Source organism: Mauremys mutica, chromosome 7, assembly GCF_020497125.1.
Source record: "Mauremys mutica isolate MM-2020 ecotype Southern chromosome 7, ASM2049712v1, whole genome shotgun sequence".
Taxonomy (NCBI): domain Eukaryota; kingdom Metazoa; phylum Chordata; order Testudines; family Geoemydidae; genus Mauremys; species Mauremys mutica.
The window spans coordinates 100910008-100926925 of record NC_059078.1 but is presented as its reverse complement, the minus strand read 5'-3'; the positions used below and the strand labels follow the sequence as shown (position 1 = coordinate 100926925).

The 16918-nt window shown below is 41.2% G+C and overlaps 1 protein-coding gene across 1 annotated transcript in view; it reads left to right on the top strand.

Annotated features, from left to right (window-relative positions):
• The window catches only part of ADGRA1 (adhesion G protein-coupled receptor A1), a 472051-nt gene that overhangs the window by 64873 nt on the left and 390260 nt on the right, over positions 1–16918 (top strand). Inside the window, exon 2 of the mRNA XM_045025299.1 lies at positions 6412–6483. Within this exon, the coding sequence (XP_044881234.1) occupies positions 6412–6483 (72 nt within the window). The remainder of the gene's footprint in view (positions 1–6411; positions 6484–16918) is intronic.

Here is a 16918-nt window from a genome sequence, read left to right as displayed (position 1 = left end):
GAAGGTAAGAGGCCAGCGGCGGGCAGGCAGGTGAGCTGGCAGTGGGGGGAGCAGGCACGCCAGCGGCGGACAGGCAGGTGAGTTGGCGGCAGCGGTGGAGGCTGGGGGTGAGTAGGCGAGTGGGTGGCGGGGGGTGAGTAGGCGAGCGGGCGGGCAGTGGCAGGGGAGCAGGTGATCCAGCGGTGAGCCCTACTACCTTAGGGCTTGCTATAACATATTACCAAAGTTCAATACTGCTGTTTTGGCAGGGCAGCTCTGGGGAAGGAGGGTTTGTTTCCATGGGGCAGGCGGTGCTGGGGGGGGGAGGGTGTGTGTTTCGGGGGGACTGGGTGGCACTGGGGGTGTGTTTCAGCAGGGACCGGGGGGTTTCAGCCCTTAGCTGTTTCCTTTGGAGTAATATGGCCCTCACTACTTTACAAGTTGTGCAGGCCTGATGTAAAGCTTAACAAAGCTATGAGTATAGTTACCATGACTTTACAGGCAACTCCGTTGCCACGGCTACTGATACTTAATAACATAACGCCGCCCCATATTCACTGTGAGAAGGCCTCTGTCATGCTGCTGGCCAAGATCTGTGAGAATAGCAACCTGCCTTTCTATGCAGAACTCTTCAACCACCGGCCAGCTTGCCTGTTTTCTAGATGCCTTTTATGGTCACTTATGGAACCACAGGACATGACAGTGGAATCTGCTTGATGCAATGAGTGATCAGTGGCGACAGTCATTGATCACTCTTTCATCACTGACCCAACCGTCTGTTCATCAGGTTTTGATCTACCAAGGTCCCTGTGGTCATCTCTGAACCGATTTCTAATAGGACAGGGCAGCTATGCGGCCAGTCTCTTTAAATGGTTTTTTTCTAATGACCTGTGATTCAGCTGCTGTCAACTTGAGACTCTAGCATATCTTTGAGTGCCCACTGACTTATTTTGACAGTGGGCTACTGGCCCTCCACCTGGCTCATGATGACGCCATCAAATGGCTGAGCTCAATGCACATACGTTGATATATATTCCACCAGAATGAATTGTTGCTTTGAAAGCCCATGTTTCCTGAGCATCAGGGTTATTCCACTCATTCTGTAGCTGCTACTTTGTTAGAGTCAGAGATGCTCAGTTAAAGAGATGGAAAGGTACAGTCTGATCTCTCTACTCCTTCACCAAATCCAATAAGACTAACACATTTGCCTCAACATGGGTCTTTGTGTCAGAGTGCTGAGAACAGTTGTCTCTGAGTGAAGGACTACCTGACAAATTCCTCTACACTTCTGTAGCACAAAATCTATGCAGATACTAAATCTTTACCTGCAAATAAAATTCCATTATCTCAAGATATACCAGTATCAAAGACTCCCCATGATCTTGTCACTGATTTTTTTTTCTTTAACCTACCATTGGTTATTGATTTAATGTTTAGGCTCTTATATTCCCAGACCAAGGACTATTTTAAAACAGGAGTTTCACTGAACTTTGTATCCAAAAAACTAGCACAGCTTATGCAAGCCCTACTCCTGCTGAGTCTGTCTGGAGCAAGCACCAAAAAACACTTCTCCTGAAACCACACAGTGCTCCCCAGAGCTGCCTCCTTTGGCCTCCTTATTAGATCCCAACTCTGTAAAGGGACAGGGTGCGGATAGATATAACCCTGGCATTCCCTTATGAGGGCTACAGCTACTCTTTTTTTATATTTTGACCTTTATGACTTAAGGGTGTTTTTATATTAATATAATTGGTATGAGTCCCCATCATAACTTCCCATCTTCCTCCTAATTGTGGTGGAATCTTTACCTGGGTAAAACATTTAAAAGTCCTATTCCATATCAAGAGGCCTAGGATCCTTAGTACTAAAATATCTGATAGGTTTAGTGTTTCAGCCTGCTAGTATGTGTCTGTCACTGACCCACGAATGCTGGATCAGTACACATGAATATTACTTAAAGGTAACTTTTTTGGAAAAAAAAAAAAAGGTTGGAACGCTGGAAAGTATCTTTTTTGGAGGTAGAGGGAAAATGCAGGTAGGGCAACAGAGAAAATTTGCCAGGAAACTATTTAGAAAAAGTAAAACATTTAAACACAAACTCTTTTGGAAGTGGCACTTGAAGAAATAAAAGGTTTATCTTCTAAATGTTTGTCTCATTTGAATAAAAAATTAAAAATGCAAGGCTCCTAGCACACAGCTGGAGACTGATAATTACTTTAACATAGCAAGTAGGCAGCTGTTTTAGCACTATGTGTTTTATCACTGAAATCAACTAACACATCTGAAAATATAGGACAAGTGAAAATGCTGAGATAGTAGATAGTAAGTGTGAAATATTTAACATGTTGTGTTCTGCTGTGATTTATAAGGAGAAAAAAACCCCTCATGTTAAAGGTTAATGTTCTCTTATCAAAATAATCACAAGTGCATCAATTTCTGATATTATAAAAACACAGCATATGTTACAGCTGCCAATTATAATTAAGTAACTAGGTACATAAAAACAAGAATCCTATAGATAACTACATTTTAAAAAGATGCTTTTGTGTTTATTTTTCTACATCACTTCTAGATTTTGTCTCTATTTACAAACAAAATGCTGCATTTGGCTAGAAGCAGACTAGAAGCATATTTACAAAAACACAAAGGGGTGAGAAAAATATAGCATTCTTCTACTCACATGTGGTACATCTTCCATTCTTTCAGGTGCTTTGGTAAAGAAAAGAATGTACTGAAGTTTTCAGAATAAACTCAACTTTGAGTACAGACCTCAGGCCAGACTTCTGTTACATGGAAGGGTTTGTTTAAACTTTTGCATTTAAAATTCTTATTCCATATCAATATACTCCAGAATATGGCCACACAACTCTTTCCTATCCCCACAGTGAATATCCTTAGAAAAGAAGATTAAGTATGTAATATCTAGCAATATTGTACGATACAATATAATGTAACTTAAATGTTGCCAGTGCTGAAGTTCATATTATTAACAGAACAGTCTAACTAAGTGACTGGCTTTGATTATGAGGAAACCATTTTCATCTGCTCTATCATGATATTACACTTTTCTGAAGCCATGACTTATTAATATTCCACCCACCAAAGTTTTTGCATTTTTGGCTTGAATTGCATATTTTAACTATACCTAATTAAGTAAGCATTTGCTGTCTTTACATTATCATGTTTATAAAACCTTCTTGGCAGTTGATGTATACAGGATGAGGGAGTAAAGAAAAATTAACTGTTGGAAACCTAGTCATTATGCAAAGGTCTGTATACAATTTAAGGTTAAGTTTAGAAACGCAAAATTAATTAGTTCTAATTTTTAAACTTTTTGGGGGGGTTTACATTGGTCTTTTAAAAATGAGAATTTTGAAGACCAAAAGAATGCTGTTTAAGAAAAAATAAAATAGGCAAACATAGTGACTGGATGTGACCACATTGTTTAACTTAAACCAATCATGTTTTATTAGCATCATGAAGATATTTTTCTTCACTATATTCCCAGTCCAAGGAAATTGCCTTATGCAGATAATTTAATATTGTATTGTATCTATGCTATTAGGGCCAAACAGAAGCAAATTCAGGTGGTGAACAATATGAAACACACATTATATTTACAAATGGAGTTTGTCAGCAGAGTTAAATCTTGTCTCTATATCCAGAATATAATTATTAGAAAACTGGAAAAACCAAATGATATATACATATAAGGGCAAATATCTGAAGACAGGAATGCATGTATCATACTGAAGTGAGATGGGAGTTCTAAGGTACACAGATCTTTGTAAATCTGGGTCATACTGAACAGTCCAAGTGTAATATTTATTCTCCCTGCCATAACAATATACCTCAAAATACAATCTCTTCATAACACCATATATAGCCAAATGACACAATGTATAATATGAATAACATAAATGTCATGTTTTGAGCCTCCAAAGCCAAGCCAGTCTTACCTTGGGGACTTCATTTTCCATGGGCTGGTTCAAACTCGCCCGGTCTTAAAAGTTTAGATCCATAAAAAGGAAGGAAAGAATTAAAAAACACCAAAAAACCTCTAAAACCTAAAAGAGCAGCAAAATTCAGCAGTATATGTATCAAATATTCAGTTTAAATGCTCAATTTTAAAACTATTCAACCAATATGCATCAAATATGGCTGCCTTAGATGTTCAGGAGATTATAAAACAAAATCAGAACAAACACTAGCACTGTTTTGACTTTGAACTTTATTTAACAATCCATAACAGAGCACATGCTTAATCTGTAGTGTTTATTTGCTAATGTTGCTTAGGTTATGTTTAAGATTTTGTGTTATACTGTGGAAGAGTTGATGTGTTGTGTGTAGTATGTTTCCTTATCTGGTGGAGATCTGGTGAAAATGGGGAGTCACTGTCAGTAGAAATGTTCTCTGAGGATGTAAGGATACAGATAAGGGTTGCTACATACCTAAGGATTTCCTTGCTTTTAAGGATTTGAGTTGGGAGGGAGGGGCGGCAAGTGTCACACTTAACCAGCCTTAATTCCTTTTAAACTAACTTCTTGTTTATGGAATCTATTTAAATGAGATGCATTGCACTGATACATACTTCTGATGTGTTCCTTATTTTGAGGGCTGTCACTCAACATAGTCCTAAAGTTGTATACAAATTGGGCATCCCCTCATTTTTATTGTTGAAAATTATTTACATTAGTCTTAAAAAAAAAAAAATCATGGAACTCATCAAGAGTTCTTTATGTGACAGGATTGAATTCCACAGCATATTAAGTTTTCCTGCCTGGATAATTATTTTTGTGTCCCTCATTTTGAGAGTTTGTCACACACTGTGTTCCGCGTTTGGGCCTTGGCAGGTTGAGAGATTATGTCTATGCAAAATATGCTGGTGCACAACATCAAAATGTTTTATATTAATATTTTATTGATTCACCCCCTTGAAAAAATCAGGGATGGGGTGAAGGGTGGGGTGGGGGAAGGTAAAGGAATGGAAAGGGAGGGAAAGGAAAGGAATAAAGGGGGGTAGGAAGGGGAAAGGAGAACAACATCTTAGTGTCCATCCACTAGGCATCAATCAAAAATTTCTAAAAAGTCAGACCAAATCTTTTCAAATTTGTCTGCGGTCCCTTTTCTCCAAAATTTTACCCACTCTTTAGCTGCCAGCTCAGCCAAGTCACTGTGCCAAGCTCCTACCCCTGGAAGCAATCTGCTCTTCAGTCTAAGCAATATGAATTGTTTGGCTACAAGCACTGCTATAGAGAACCAAACTTTCCGTAAGTTGTAGCGTTTTCAAGGTGATGGGCTAGATTCCAAAACACAGTTCTTGATGTAATTTTTAAGGAGGTATCCATTATATTAATCATCCTGCTTGCTTCTAGACAAAAAGATTGTATTCTGGGACAATCCCAACGTATGTGAGCCAATATGGCTCCAAGACACCCACATCTCCAGCAGCAATCTGTTCTGCATTCTCAAAATAAGTGTTCATTATATTTTAATTATAGTAGGAAATACTAGGAGATAAATTACTACTAGGTAAATTAGCATCTGATAGGTTTAAAATAACATGCTATATGAAAGGGGGAAAAAAAGTAAATCTTTTTTTCTCTGATAAATGTGGAAAGGTTTTTGTTCTGCTACTTTAGAAAAATAGAGTTGAGTCTCCTGCAAAACCTAGAACTGTGTGAGGAGGTACTTCCCTTTAGCTCCAGTTCAATGCAATAGGGAGCAGGTTATTGCTGTTGGCAGGAGCGCTGCCAGCTTTTTTGCCGCCCTAGGCGGCGGAAGGTCCCGCCCCTGAAATGGTGCCCCCGACAGAGATGGCGAAAGGTCCCGCCTCCGAAATGGCGGCCCCAACAGAGGCGGCAGAAGGTCCAGCTGCCTCACTCGCCGCCCCCCAAATATTAGCGCCCTAGGCCACTGCCTATATCGCCTAATGGGTTGCGCCGGCCCTGGCTTTTGGGTGTATGGATCTGAAAATGGGGAGATGGGGGAAGGGTTCATCGCTGTTTTAGCAGTTCCATGTAATTCCACCATTGTCTTGTTGCCTGGAGAAAGAGGTTTCTTCATATACCCCCACCTTCCCCTCACCCTCATCCACACACCCAGCTTGTTGACATATGCAAGCATAAAAATTAACATTCACCAGCTGTTCTTCAAATGTGTGCTGTGCAGATGTCTATTAATTTCACAGTTTTCACATGGAACCACGCTGCACTTGTTGACTTACTTGCTTGTTAAACAGGAGAATGTTGATGATGTAACTTTCTACTTGTGAAAATGATTATTATATTTACTGCTATAAAGGAAAATGCAAATGAAGCAGAGAATTTTATGATTAGTATTTTACAGCGACATCATTTACTGTAATTACATGTTCTTAATCAGTGAAATTATCATGATCTGTTAACCAGATTCTTTTATGACTTTTTGCAGAATTCTGAGTAACAACAAGATCTTGTGGTTAAAGAATGGCTCTTTCTTTGGACTGAGATCCCTGGAGAGACTGTGAGTAACTGTTCAGCCTCTGTTCACTTTCCATTCAAAATGTTTCTCATATTTGAAATGTAAAACAAACAGGTAATAAAATTCAGAAGTTCTTAGATATATATTAGAATAGGGTTTTTAGGCAATCATCAAGTTAATAAACAAGAGAAATGAGTGAACTTGAATGGAGAGGAAACATGCAGGAAAGCACTACCATCAATTTGGAACTAAATAAACATGAAGAGAGAGGCTTGTATTGCACTGCATACCCAATCAAAGTGAAGACTGGCATATGTAATGGTAATGTACCTGATATATAGACTGGCTTATTTAACTTTATAGTTCCCAACACTTCTTTCTGTTTTGAATAATTTCCTGTGCAAAGAAATTGAACAGCATTTATTTCTTGAGTGGGTCATGAAATTTGGTAAAGCTCCATTACAGAGTATTTGTAACTCACAGATTTAAAAAAAAAAAGATGCATTGCTTACTCTGGTTCATTTATTCACATGAGTTTAGAAAAAGAATCTAAGAACCTTCCATGAATAAATCAGCAATAAAATAGTTCTTTGAGTGCTGGTCCCTATGTGTATTCCATTGTGGGGAATGCATGTGCACCATGAGCCTGCAATCAGAATTTTTTAGCAGTGTCTGTTGGTCGGCATCTTTGCCATTTGCCCCTTTGCTCTCCAAGCTGAGGGCATAAGGGGCAGTGTGGACCAAGTGCTGCTCCAGTTCCATCTTACTGTTGCATGATCTGAGATGGAACTTCTCCAGTGTTTCCAAAGCTTCTCCTTTTTGAATGAGTAAATATATCATTTTAAATCACTTAAATAGTTTCCATTAGTTTAGTTTAGTATTAGTGTTAGTTACAGTAGAACGTCAGAGTTACGGACTCCTTGGGAATGGAGGTTGTCAGTGACACTGAAATGTTTGTAACTCTGAACAAAGTTACAGTTCGGGCAGCTGACACTCCAGGGCAGGCTTCAGCAGCATCTGAGCTTCCTCCTCAGTGCCGACAGCATCCTTGCAGGCAGGTTCTTTCCTTGGATCAGAATGAGTTTGCCAGCTTGTCCCCATCCCAGCGTGTGTGTGTGTGTGTGTACACAATGCCTCTCCCTCCCAGTGTGGGGTAGTGAGGGGTGAAAGTGGTGCACACCGTGGCTTCCTGTGAGTGAGGGTGGGGACAGGCAACCCAGATGTGCCTATTTTTAAGAGGCAATACAGACACAGTACAATATTTTGCTTTCTTGTGGTTGTCTCTGCTGCTGCTTAACTGATTACTTCCAGTTTCACATGGTGTCCGGTTAACCGGTCAGTCCATAACTCTGGTGTTTGTATCCAGAGAAGCCCACATTGTCTCCAGGTGCAACACCTACCAATCCTTTCCCAGATGAACTAAACAGGCACGGGAAGACAGACTCAAGAAACACTTTATGGAATATGCTCTGAGGCCACAGTCTGACCCAGACTGATCAGACCCCTCCTCCCCCGGCCCCCACATACACCAAGAAACATGCCACCAAGCTTGGTATAGGATATGGAAGGAAAGCTGATAGTTGGATCATCCTGGAAGTCTTCTGCAGATGCAGCTGATGCAGCATCGTGAGCCATGGCTTTAGCAATAGCTATGCACAGGACATTATGGCTTCACTGTTCGGGATTTCCTCATGATGTACAATCCAGGGAGGACCTGCCCTTTGAATGGAATAATCTCTTTAGCAAACAAGCCAGATGAAGTCTTTGCGCTCATTAAAAGACTCAAGAGCATCTCTCCTTGGAATTGGCCTGAAAAGAAAGTACCACAAAACCATATCCTATAGCCCTCATACAGTGCCCCAGCCCTCATAAGCCTCCATGAAAGAGGCAGATGATACACCAGGGATCGGCAACCTTTGGCACTGGCCCAGTTTGTTTACCTGCCGCGTCTGCAGGTTCAGCTGATCTCGGCTCCCACTGGCCACGGTTTGCCACTCCAGGCCAATGGGGGCGGCGGGAAGCAGTTCAGGCCGAGGGATGTGCTGGCTGCTGCTTCCTGCTGCCCCCATTGGATTGGAATGGCAAACCGAGGCCAGTGAGAGCCGCGATCGGCCGAACCTGCAGACGCGGCAGGTAAACAAACTGGCCCGGCCCGCCAGGTTGCTTATCCTGGCAGACCACGTGCCAAAGGTTCCCGATCCCTGTGATACACCATAGTTAACAAGTGGCTCTTCCAACAACACCTTTCCAGCCTCAACCCCAGGTCAAGAAATACTTTTGATGCGATCTTTTGGGAGCCATGATCAACAGATGCCATCCATGCTACCCAAGTCTTCTCTTCTTCAGTTTCTTCACTTTTTCCATAGTGGGCAGGACCTCACAACAGACAGATGGAGACTTGATATAATATTATCAGGGTACACCAAATTCCTCTCTCTTCCTCCTCCAAACCTTGCTTCCCTGTCCCTGTTCAGGGATTCCTCTCATAGGAGGAGACTTGTCCAAGTAGTAGGGAAGGAGGGAGGAATAGCTCAGTGGTTTGAGCAGTGTCCTGCTAAATTCAGGGTTGTGAGTTCAATCCTTGAGGGGGCCACTTAGGGAACTGGGGCAAAATAAGTACTTGGTCCTGCTAGTGAAGGCAGGGGGCTGGACTTGATGACCTTTCAAGGTCCTTTCCAGTTCTAGGAGATAGGATATCTCCATTAATTTATTTTATTTATTTATTTAGTCTCCCTCCTCATTCAAAGAGCCATAGAACCAATACCTCTATAACACCAAGGGAAGAGGTTCTACTATAATTTCTCCCTCAGATCAAAGAAGAAAGGAGGCTGCAGATCTAAGACAATGTGTGTTTTTTTTGTTTTGTTTTTTATTTGCAAGCTGAGATTCAGAATGCTTCCTTTGGCATCTATCATCCAGTCATTGTACAGAGGGGATGGGTTTACAGCTGTAGATATGAAGGATGCCCATTTTCCCATGGACATCCACCCATCTCACAGATGGTTCCTGTAATTCACTTTGTGATTCACATTTCCAATACAAGGTGCTTCTCTTTAGCCTGGCAACAGTTCCAAGGGATTACCAAAGTTATCTCAGTTGCAGCAGCTCACTTCTCTTGCCAATCGTCATCAGTCGTCTTCTACCTAGAGGACTGGTTACTGACCGGGAAGTCCTACCAAGAGGTGCTGTCAGCAGCCAAGGACAATATCCTGCAGTCTCTAGGATTGTGTAAAATTATTGAAAAGTTCTTTCATGCCAACCCAGTCTGTAGATTTTATAGGAACAACCCTGACCTTGATCGCAGCCAAGGCATTCCTCCCACAGGACGAGCTCCAGGTGTCAAACATCTTCCCATGCAACTGAGAGAGCCCACAGTTGCAAATGTACTCCTGTCTCATCCTCCTGGGTAACAGTGTCTTATACTTACGTAACCTCATTTGGGAGACTGTCTTCAGGCTGGCTTTGCTCAGACAGTATAAACAAACTAATCTCCCTCCCTCAAGAAGTGAGGGTCTCCCTGAATTAGTGGGAGAACAAGGACCAACAAAGTTCTGTTCATTCTGACTTTACCACAGAATTCTCTCATCGGGTATACCTTTGTTTTTGGCTGGGATGCCCACCTGGGTGAACATTCAGCACAAGGCATTTACTCAGTGAAAGAAGCCACAATGCCCATAAACCAGCTTGAACTCAGAGTGGTCTGAGAGGCTTCCAAGCAGTTTTTCTCCATCATGAGGTCTCACCACATTCTAGTGATGTGGGCCAACATCACCGTGCTATTCTATGTAAAGTAACAGGGAGGAGTGAAATCTCTCCCCCCCCCGATACAAAAGCTGTAGAACTCTGGAATTGGTGTATTTGACATCAGATAATTCTGTCAGCAGTGCACATACTGAGAGTACCCAACACCCAGGCAGACCTCCTCGGCAGGTGCTTCTCTCAGGACCACGAGTGACCGCTTCATGACTCAGTAGATCATATTCCATCTTTGGGGCTCCTTGTCCTGCAACCTCTTAGCATCCTACAAGAACAAAAAGTGTGTGAATTATTGCTCTGGGGGACTTTGGGTCAGAACTTCATCGGAGATGTGCTTCTGGTCCCTGGTCAGGGCAAATAATGTATGCCTTCCTCCCCCCCTGCGACCCCCCCCATCTCCTTATTACCTCAAGTCTTGAGGAAAATCTGGCAGGCCAAAACATGGGTCATACTGATCACTCCCATTTGGCCCAGACAATTCTGGTTTCCCAGCCTCCTTCAGTTGTCATCTCATCTGCATGTCACTTTCCAGAACCTGCTGATGCAGCACAAAGGCAGTATCAAGCATTCCAATACAGACTCACTACATCTGACAGCTTGGTATTTGGATGGGCATCAAGCTGGATACTGTGCGCTCAGGAGCTGTCCAGTCTATTCTCAACAATAATAGAAGGGAGTCTACTAAACAATTGTTGTGCTGCCCAGTGGAAAAGATTTTCCATCAGGGCTCATAACCACTACACTTATCCAGAAGAATCAGACATCTCTGCTATCCTGATTTACCTCCTGTCCCTAAAGACTTCAGGATACACTTTCAACTCAGTACATGTTCATTTGGCAGCTATCTGCACCTGCCATCCCCCCACTGACTACTCCAATTTTGCCCATCCAATAACGATCCACTTCCTTGAAGCTTACTTTGGATCTTTCCTCCTGTAAGCAAGCCAGCTTCAATGTGGGATATTAATCTTGTCCAAGTGGTACTCATGAAAACCATTGGCCTCCTGCTCACTATTTTTTAAGACATGTGGTCCCTGTCTGTATTCCACTACCTGCCCTCTGTTCCCTCTACTTCAGCTCATAACTTTATTAGCCATAAAGAATGAACTGGAGCGATGGTCAGTCTGCACCACCCCTTAATGCCCTTGGTTTGGAGCATGAGGCGGCAAAAGGCACAGGTGTGGAACAGTGGCCACTGCACAAATTTCCAATCTCAGGTGCATGGTGCATATGCATACTCCACAGTGGAATACAAATGGGGACCAGTGCATCTAGAAGTACTCAGGTTACAGAACAGGTAAATAATCTCACTTTGTATAGTGAAATACAACTGTTTTGTTTTCTGTTCATATTTAGATAAATCACTTGAAAATAATCTACAGAGTTAGAAACTAGTCTACAGAGTTATTTGTTTTCAATATCCGTGGGCAACTAATTTTGTCAAGGTATCTAAATTGGTAAGAATAAATGCCTGTCTAAAAATATCCAGTGTACTTTCATCTGAAGTTATCTTTCACAGCCCCTCCTAAAAATAACTGCAATAAGGAGTTACTGTCAAAAAGTAGCTGCATGTATTCATCCTCAGAGCTGCATTTCAGTGATGGATGGATAATGTTTTTATATGCAATCTCTACTGAGATTTTTAGGATTGTTCAGAATAAAAAATTCTATATAAAATCTCATTTATCAGTAAGTACAGTTGAAATCTGCATGAATAATGTTGTTTACATTTAAAATTTGTTATAGTTTTGTGTTCAGGTGAGTCACTGAGGTACTTAAACATGTGAGTAATCCAACTGTTGTCAGTGGGACTACTCAAGTCCTTAAATGTAGGCATTTGCTTAAGTATCCTGATGGACCAGGGCCTAACTTAGGAAACTAGTATGTGCCAAAACATATAAACGCTTTGCTATATGTCATTAGAGCTAATAAATACTTTTAATATTGTTAGTTTTAATTATTATGGGTTAAATGGGGAATAGCTGTGATGTATAAATGAACAGTTGCTTAGCTCTCTAAACTATAACAAATCACTGCATTGGAATATAAAGATAAAAAGTTTGAAATTCTTTCATACAAACTTGATTGTTGCTTTCCCCCTCCCCCTGCCTCCTAGAATTACAGAAATAGTGGGTGAAGGGAAAGCAGTAAACCTAATATATTTGGATTTTAGTAAGCAGTCATGGGATAAGAGGGAAGGTCCTCTCCTAGATTGGTAACTGGTGAAAAGATAGGAAACAAAGGATAAGAATAAATGGTCAGTTTTCAGAATGGAGAGAGGTAAATAGTGATGTCCCCTAGGGGTCTTTACTGGGCTCAGTCTTATTCAACATATTCATAAATGATCCGGAAAAAGAGGTAAATAGTAAGATAGCAAAATTTGCAGATACAAAACTACTCAAGGTAGTTAAGTTCTAGGCAGAGTGCGAAGAGCTACAAAAGGATCTCTCAAAACTGGGTGACTGGGCAACAAAATGGCAGAAGAAATTTAATGTTGATAAATGCAAAATAATGCACATGGGGAAAATATCCCGACTATACACATAAAATAGTGGAGTTTAAATTAGCTGTTTCCACTCAAGAAAGAGATCTTGGAGTCATTGTGGATAATTCTCTGAAAACATCCACTCACTGTGCAGTGGCAGTCAAAAAAGCAAACAGAATGTTGGGCATCATTAAGAAAGGGATAGATAATAAAACAAAAAATATTATATTGCCTCTATGTAAATCCATGGTATGCCTGCATCTTGAATACTGCATGCAGATGTGGTCGCCACATCTCAAAGATATATTGGAATTGGAAAAGGTTCAGAAAAGGGCAGCAAAAATGATTAGGGGTATGGAACGGCTGCCATCTGAGGAGAGATTAATAAGACTGGAACTTTTCATCTTGGAAAAGAGACAACTAAGGGGGGATATGATTGAGGTCTATAAAATGATGACTGGTGTGGAGAAAGTAAATAAGGAAGTGGTGTTTACTCCTTCTCATAAAACAAAAACTAGGGGGTCGCTAAATGAAACAGTAGGTTTAAAATGAAATATTTTTTTCACACAATGCACAGTCAACCTGTGAAACTCCTTGCTAGAGGATGTTGTGAAGGCAAAGACTATAATAGGGATCAAAAAAGAACTAGATAAATTCATGGAGGATAGGTCCATCAGTGGCTATTAGCCAGGATTGGCAGGGATGGTATTCCTAGCCTCTGTTTGCCAGAACCTGGGAGTGGGTGACAGGGGATGGATCACTTGATGGTTATCTGTTCTGTTCATTCCTTTTGGGGCAGCTGGCATTGGCCCCTGGGCTAGATGGACCTGAGATCTGACTCAGTATGGCCGTTCTTACATTCTTATGTAAAACATCTTGTATAGTGAAATCTTACACTCACTGCTTCCCCAGAAAGAATCTGAAAAATTGGAAGAGTTTGGAAATTGGCTGTTAATCATTTTTTTCTAAAGATACTGATTTATGAAGAGAGAATAAGAGCTAAATGTATCGCTTTGCTAAGAAATTACTAAGGTCTTCTGTGGTTTAAAGTGTTTATCAGAGGCAAAGTGGACCAGTGGGGAAGGTGCTGGAGTAGGAGTCAGAGCCTAGGTTCTCTTTCTTAAAACTATATAGTGACCCAATGAGCAGTCACTTAGGCCTAGTCTACACAGAAAAGTTATATTGGCATAGGTCGGTCAGGGCTGTGGAAAAACCCACACCCCTGAGTGACACAGATATGCCGACATAACTCCCAGCATAGGTGCAACTACGTCTAGAGAAAAGAGCTTCTGTCAATTTAGCAAACGTTGTTTGGGGGAAGTGATTCACATTGAAAGAAAACCCCCTTCTGTTGGTGAGCGAGTAGGCTGCTTCTACTCTCAGGACTATGTCGACACAGGGATGTCAGTGTAGTCTCTGTAATGTAGACCCTCAACCTCTTTAAGCGTCAGTTACTTCATCTGTAAATTGGGGATAATTTCCATTCTTCATAAGGTGCCTTGAAATAAAGGTGAAAAGTGTTCTATAAGAGGTTTTTTTGAAATGTGTAAACACAAAGGAAAGGGGAAATTATTTAAGAATTTTTTTTTGTAAGATCTCTTATAACTTGATGCATTGAAATTTCTCTGATTTCTGCTCTGATCCAGCATGCTGTACTTCAACACTCTGATCTCTCTTGGTCCCTAGGGACTCAAAGGGACTCCTAACTGCAATGCTGAAGGCGTCTGCCAGGTGCTGGGATATCAACTTCCTTAGACCAATTGTCCTGAAACAGCAATGGGGAATAAAGGTTCCCATTGAATGTAGTGTGAAAAACAGACAAAATGATTTGATGTCAGACGTCGGAGAGGAAAAAGCTTCTACTTTAGGAAGTAGGAAGGGCTTGGGAAGGGGAAAAGAACTGTGTTTGAGACCATTAATTAGGGAGTTGTTTTATGTGTGAACACTTTTATTTATTTAAATAAGATAACCGCCGTGAGCTGGGCATATCTCACTTAATCATTTACCTGCCGTTGAGGGGGGGCCTCAGGTACTGGTGCACCTCAGTCCCTCTTGTTTTGTGCCCCACATGATAACCTAATCTTCTGTGGGCTGTAATACTTTGGTCAAATTTTGGCTGTTAGGTTTAGTGTGCAGGTGCTGGGTTGTATTGGAGGCCTTTGATATACAAGAAGTCAAATGGGTGATCCCTTCTAGTTTTTAGTTTCTATGATTTTGTGACTGGTTCCTAGCACTAGTTGAGATGCCTTGCTTTCACATGTGCTGACAATCTTTTTCCACTAAAATAGTCCATGTATGAAAAATATTAGTATAGATGCTTAAAATATACTGAGACATTCTTTGACATTCATCATGTATTTTAGTTCTGTCTCCAAATTGCTCTAAAATAAGTTACTATAGCTAATCTATGCTCTGCTCATTACCATGGCATCTGAGCACCTAACTGATTTTTAAAATTTTGCTATCACATCCCAATATGTCAGCTTGAATCACAACAGTGGAGCAATAATTGACTTTTTTTTTTTCTTTTCAAATTTTTTTGAGGTGGAACAGAAATGTCTGTGTGCTAAAAGAATAATGTCTAAAACTGATGAAACATTTCCAAGATAATGAAACAGTTGCAACAGAAAGCCATTAATCTATATACCAAAAGTAAAATATATCTGTTAATTTTCCATTAGTAAATTATTACTTGAAAAAAAATCCCCTATTAATGAAAAAATAAAGGGCAATTAAACTATTATTATTCATAGCCAAAGTGTGATTCCTGGCATCTGATTTTCTAAATTTCCTAATTAACAATGTATCCTAGAGAAACCCAGCTCCGACAGCTACACTGCTTAAAGGGCAGCATGGCTTTCAATAGCAAGAATGGCTTCTCTGGGAGTCCATCATTTCTCCCGCTCCACTGAATTGAGTGAGTAGCTTGAGGGGAGGGAGCAGATTTCTGCTCCACTGACACTGGTGCCAGAGGGAATCCCCCCACGCACTCCAACCAGGACCCAGCATGGGGCAATTTCGAAATGCACATCCCGGCCCCAGTTAAGTCAGGAATGGGCCTCTTTATGTTGAAAAATTGTTTTGACTTCTTTAAACTGCTAAAGCATTTCTGTTGTTTGGAGCAGTGACTTTAAGTTTGGCAGGGGGAATAGTGATTCCTGAGGTCAGAGACATTTAACTCTGCCTAGAGTTGGCTAAATTATAAGCTGTGGAAAATTGCTATTTGCACATTTCCAGACATTTTCTGCTGCTTAATTTTCTGAACATTCCAACTATAATATCATAGGGTCGTGGGACTGGAAGGGCCCTTGAGAGGTCATGCATGATCCTAGGCCCCACTGAGATTTCTGAATTGTTCTGAAGTAGCCACACAGAACTGAATCTCTGTATGAGACACAGGCATAATAGATCTTACTCCTGCCACTTTCCTCTAGCAAAATACTATTAGGCCTATGGGAGTAGGTACTAGCACAGAAGACAAAAGATTGTGAGTTCTGATCTCACCTCTTCTACAAAGTAGTTATTAATTTTGTGCCATTGATCATCTTATTATTGAGCAAGACCTTATCCCTAACCTATGGGGCACGCAAGTATCTTCATACTCTTCTCCCCATCCCCCAGCATGCTGCCTACAATCTTCTCCATTTTACAGGAGTAACTAAAAGATTGCACAAGCTCACTCTGGCAGACTTTGGCCTTGACCCCAGATTTGTAATATGCCAAACTCAAGTCTTAGCCATGATACACCTCAGAGAGAATCTGCCAAATCTGTGCACTTGGGTATGCTGTCTGTAAATCTGCTACTCTTGCATGTTATGCACTGTGCAGTGTGTTGCGTTTATCGTCTAATGGCTAGTCCACAGTGGTTAACAGCCTACTGCTGCTGCTAACAAATAGTTAGCTCCTGTAGCTCAAGTCATTAGGTGTCTTTGGGGAAGTGGTAAATATCCTACATTTCTAGCCTTACTGATGATTTATGCAGAGGGATTTTACAAATGTGCCTCCTGAGGAGAATTTTGGCAGACTTCAGATGCTCAGAAGGAGCCCCTACTAAGTTCAGATATTTACTGGCTGGTCTGCTGCTGCTACCTAAGACCTGGTCTACACTAGGGGGCGGGATCGATCTAAGTTGCGCAACTTCAGCTACGTGAATAATGTAGCTGAAGTCGACATACTTAGATTGACTCACCGTGATGTCTTAACCACAGTGAGTTGACTGCTGCTGCTTCCCCGTCT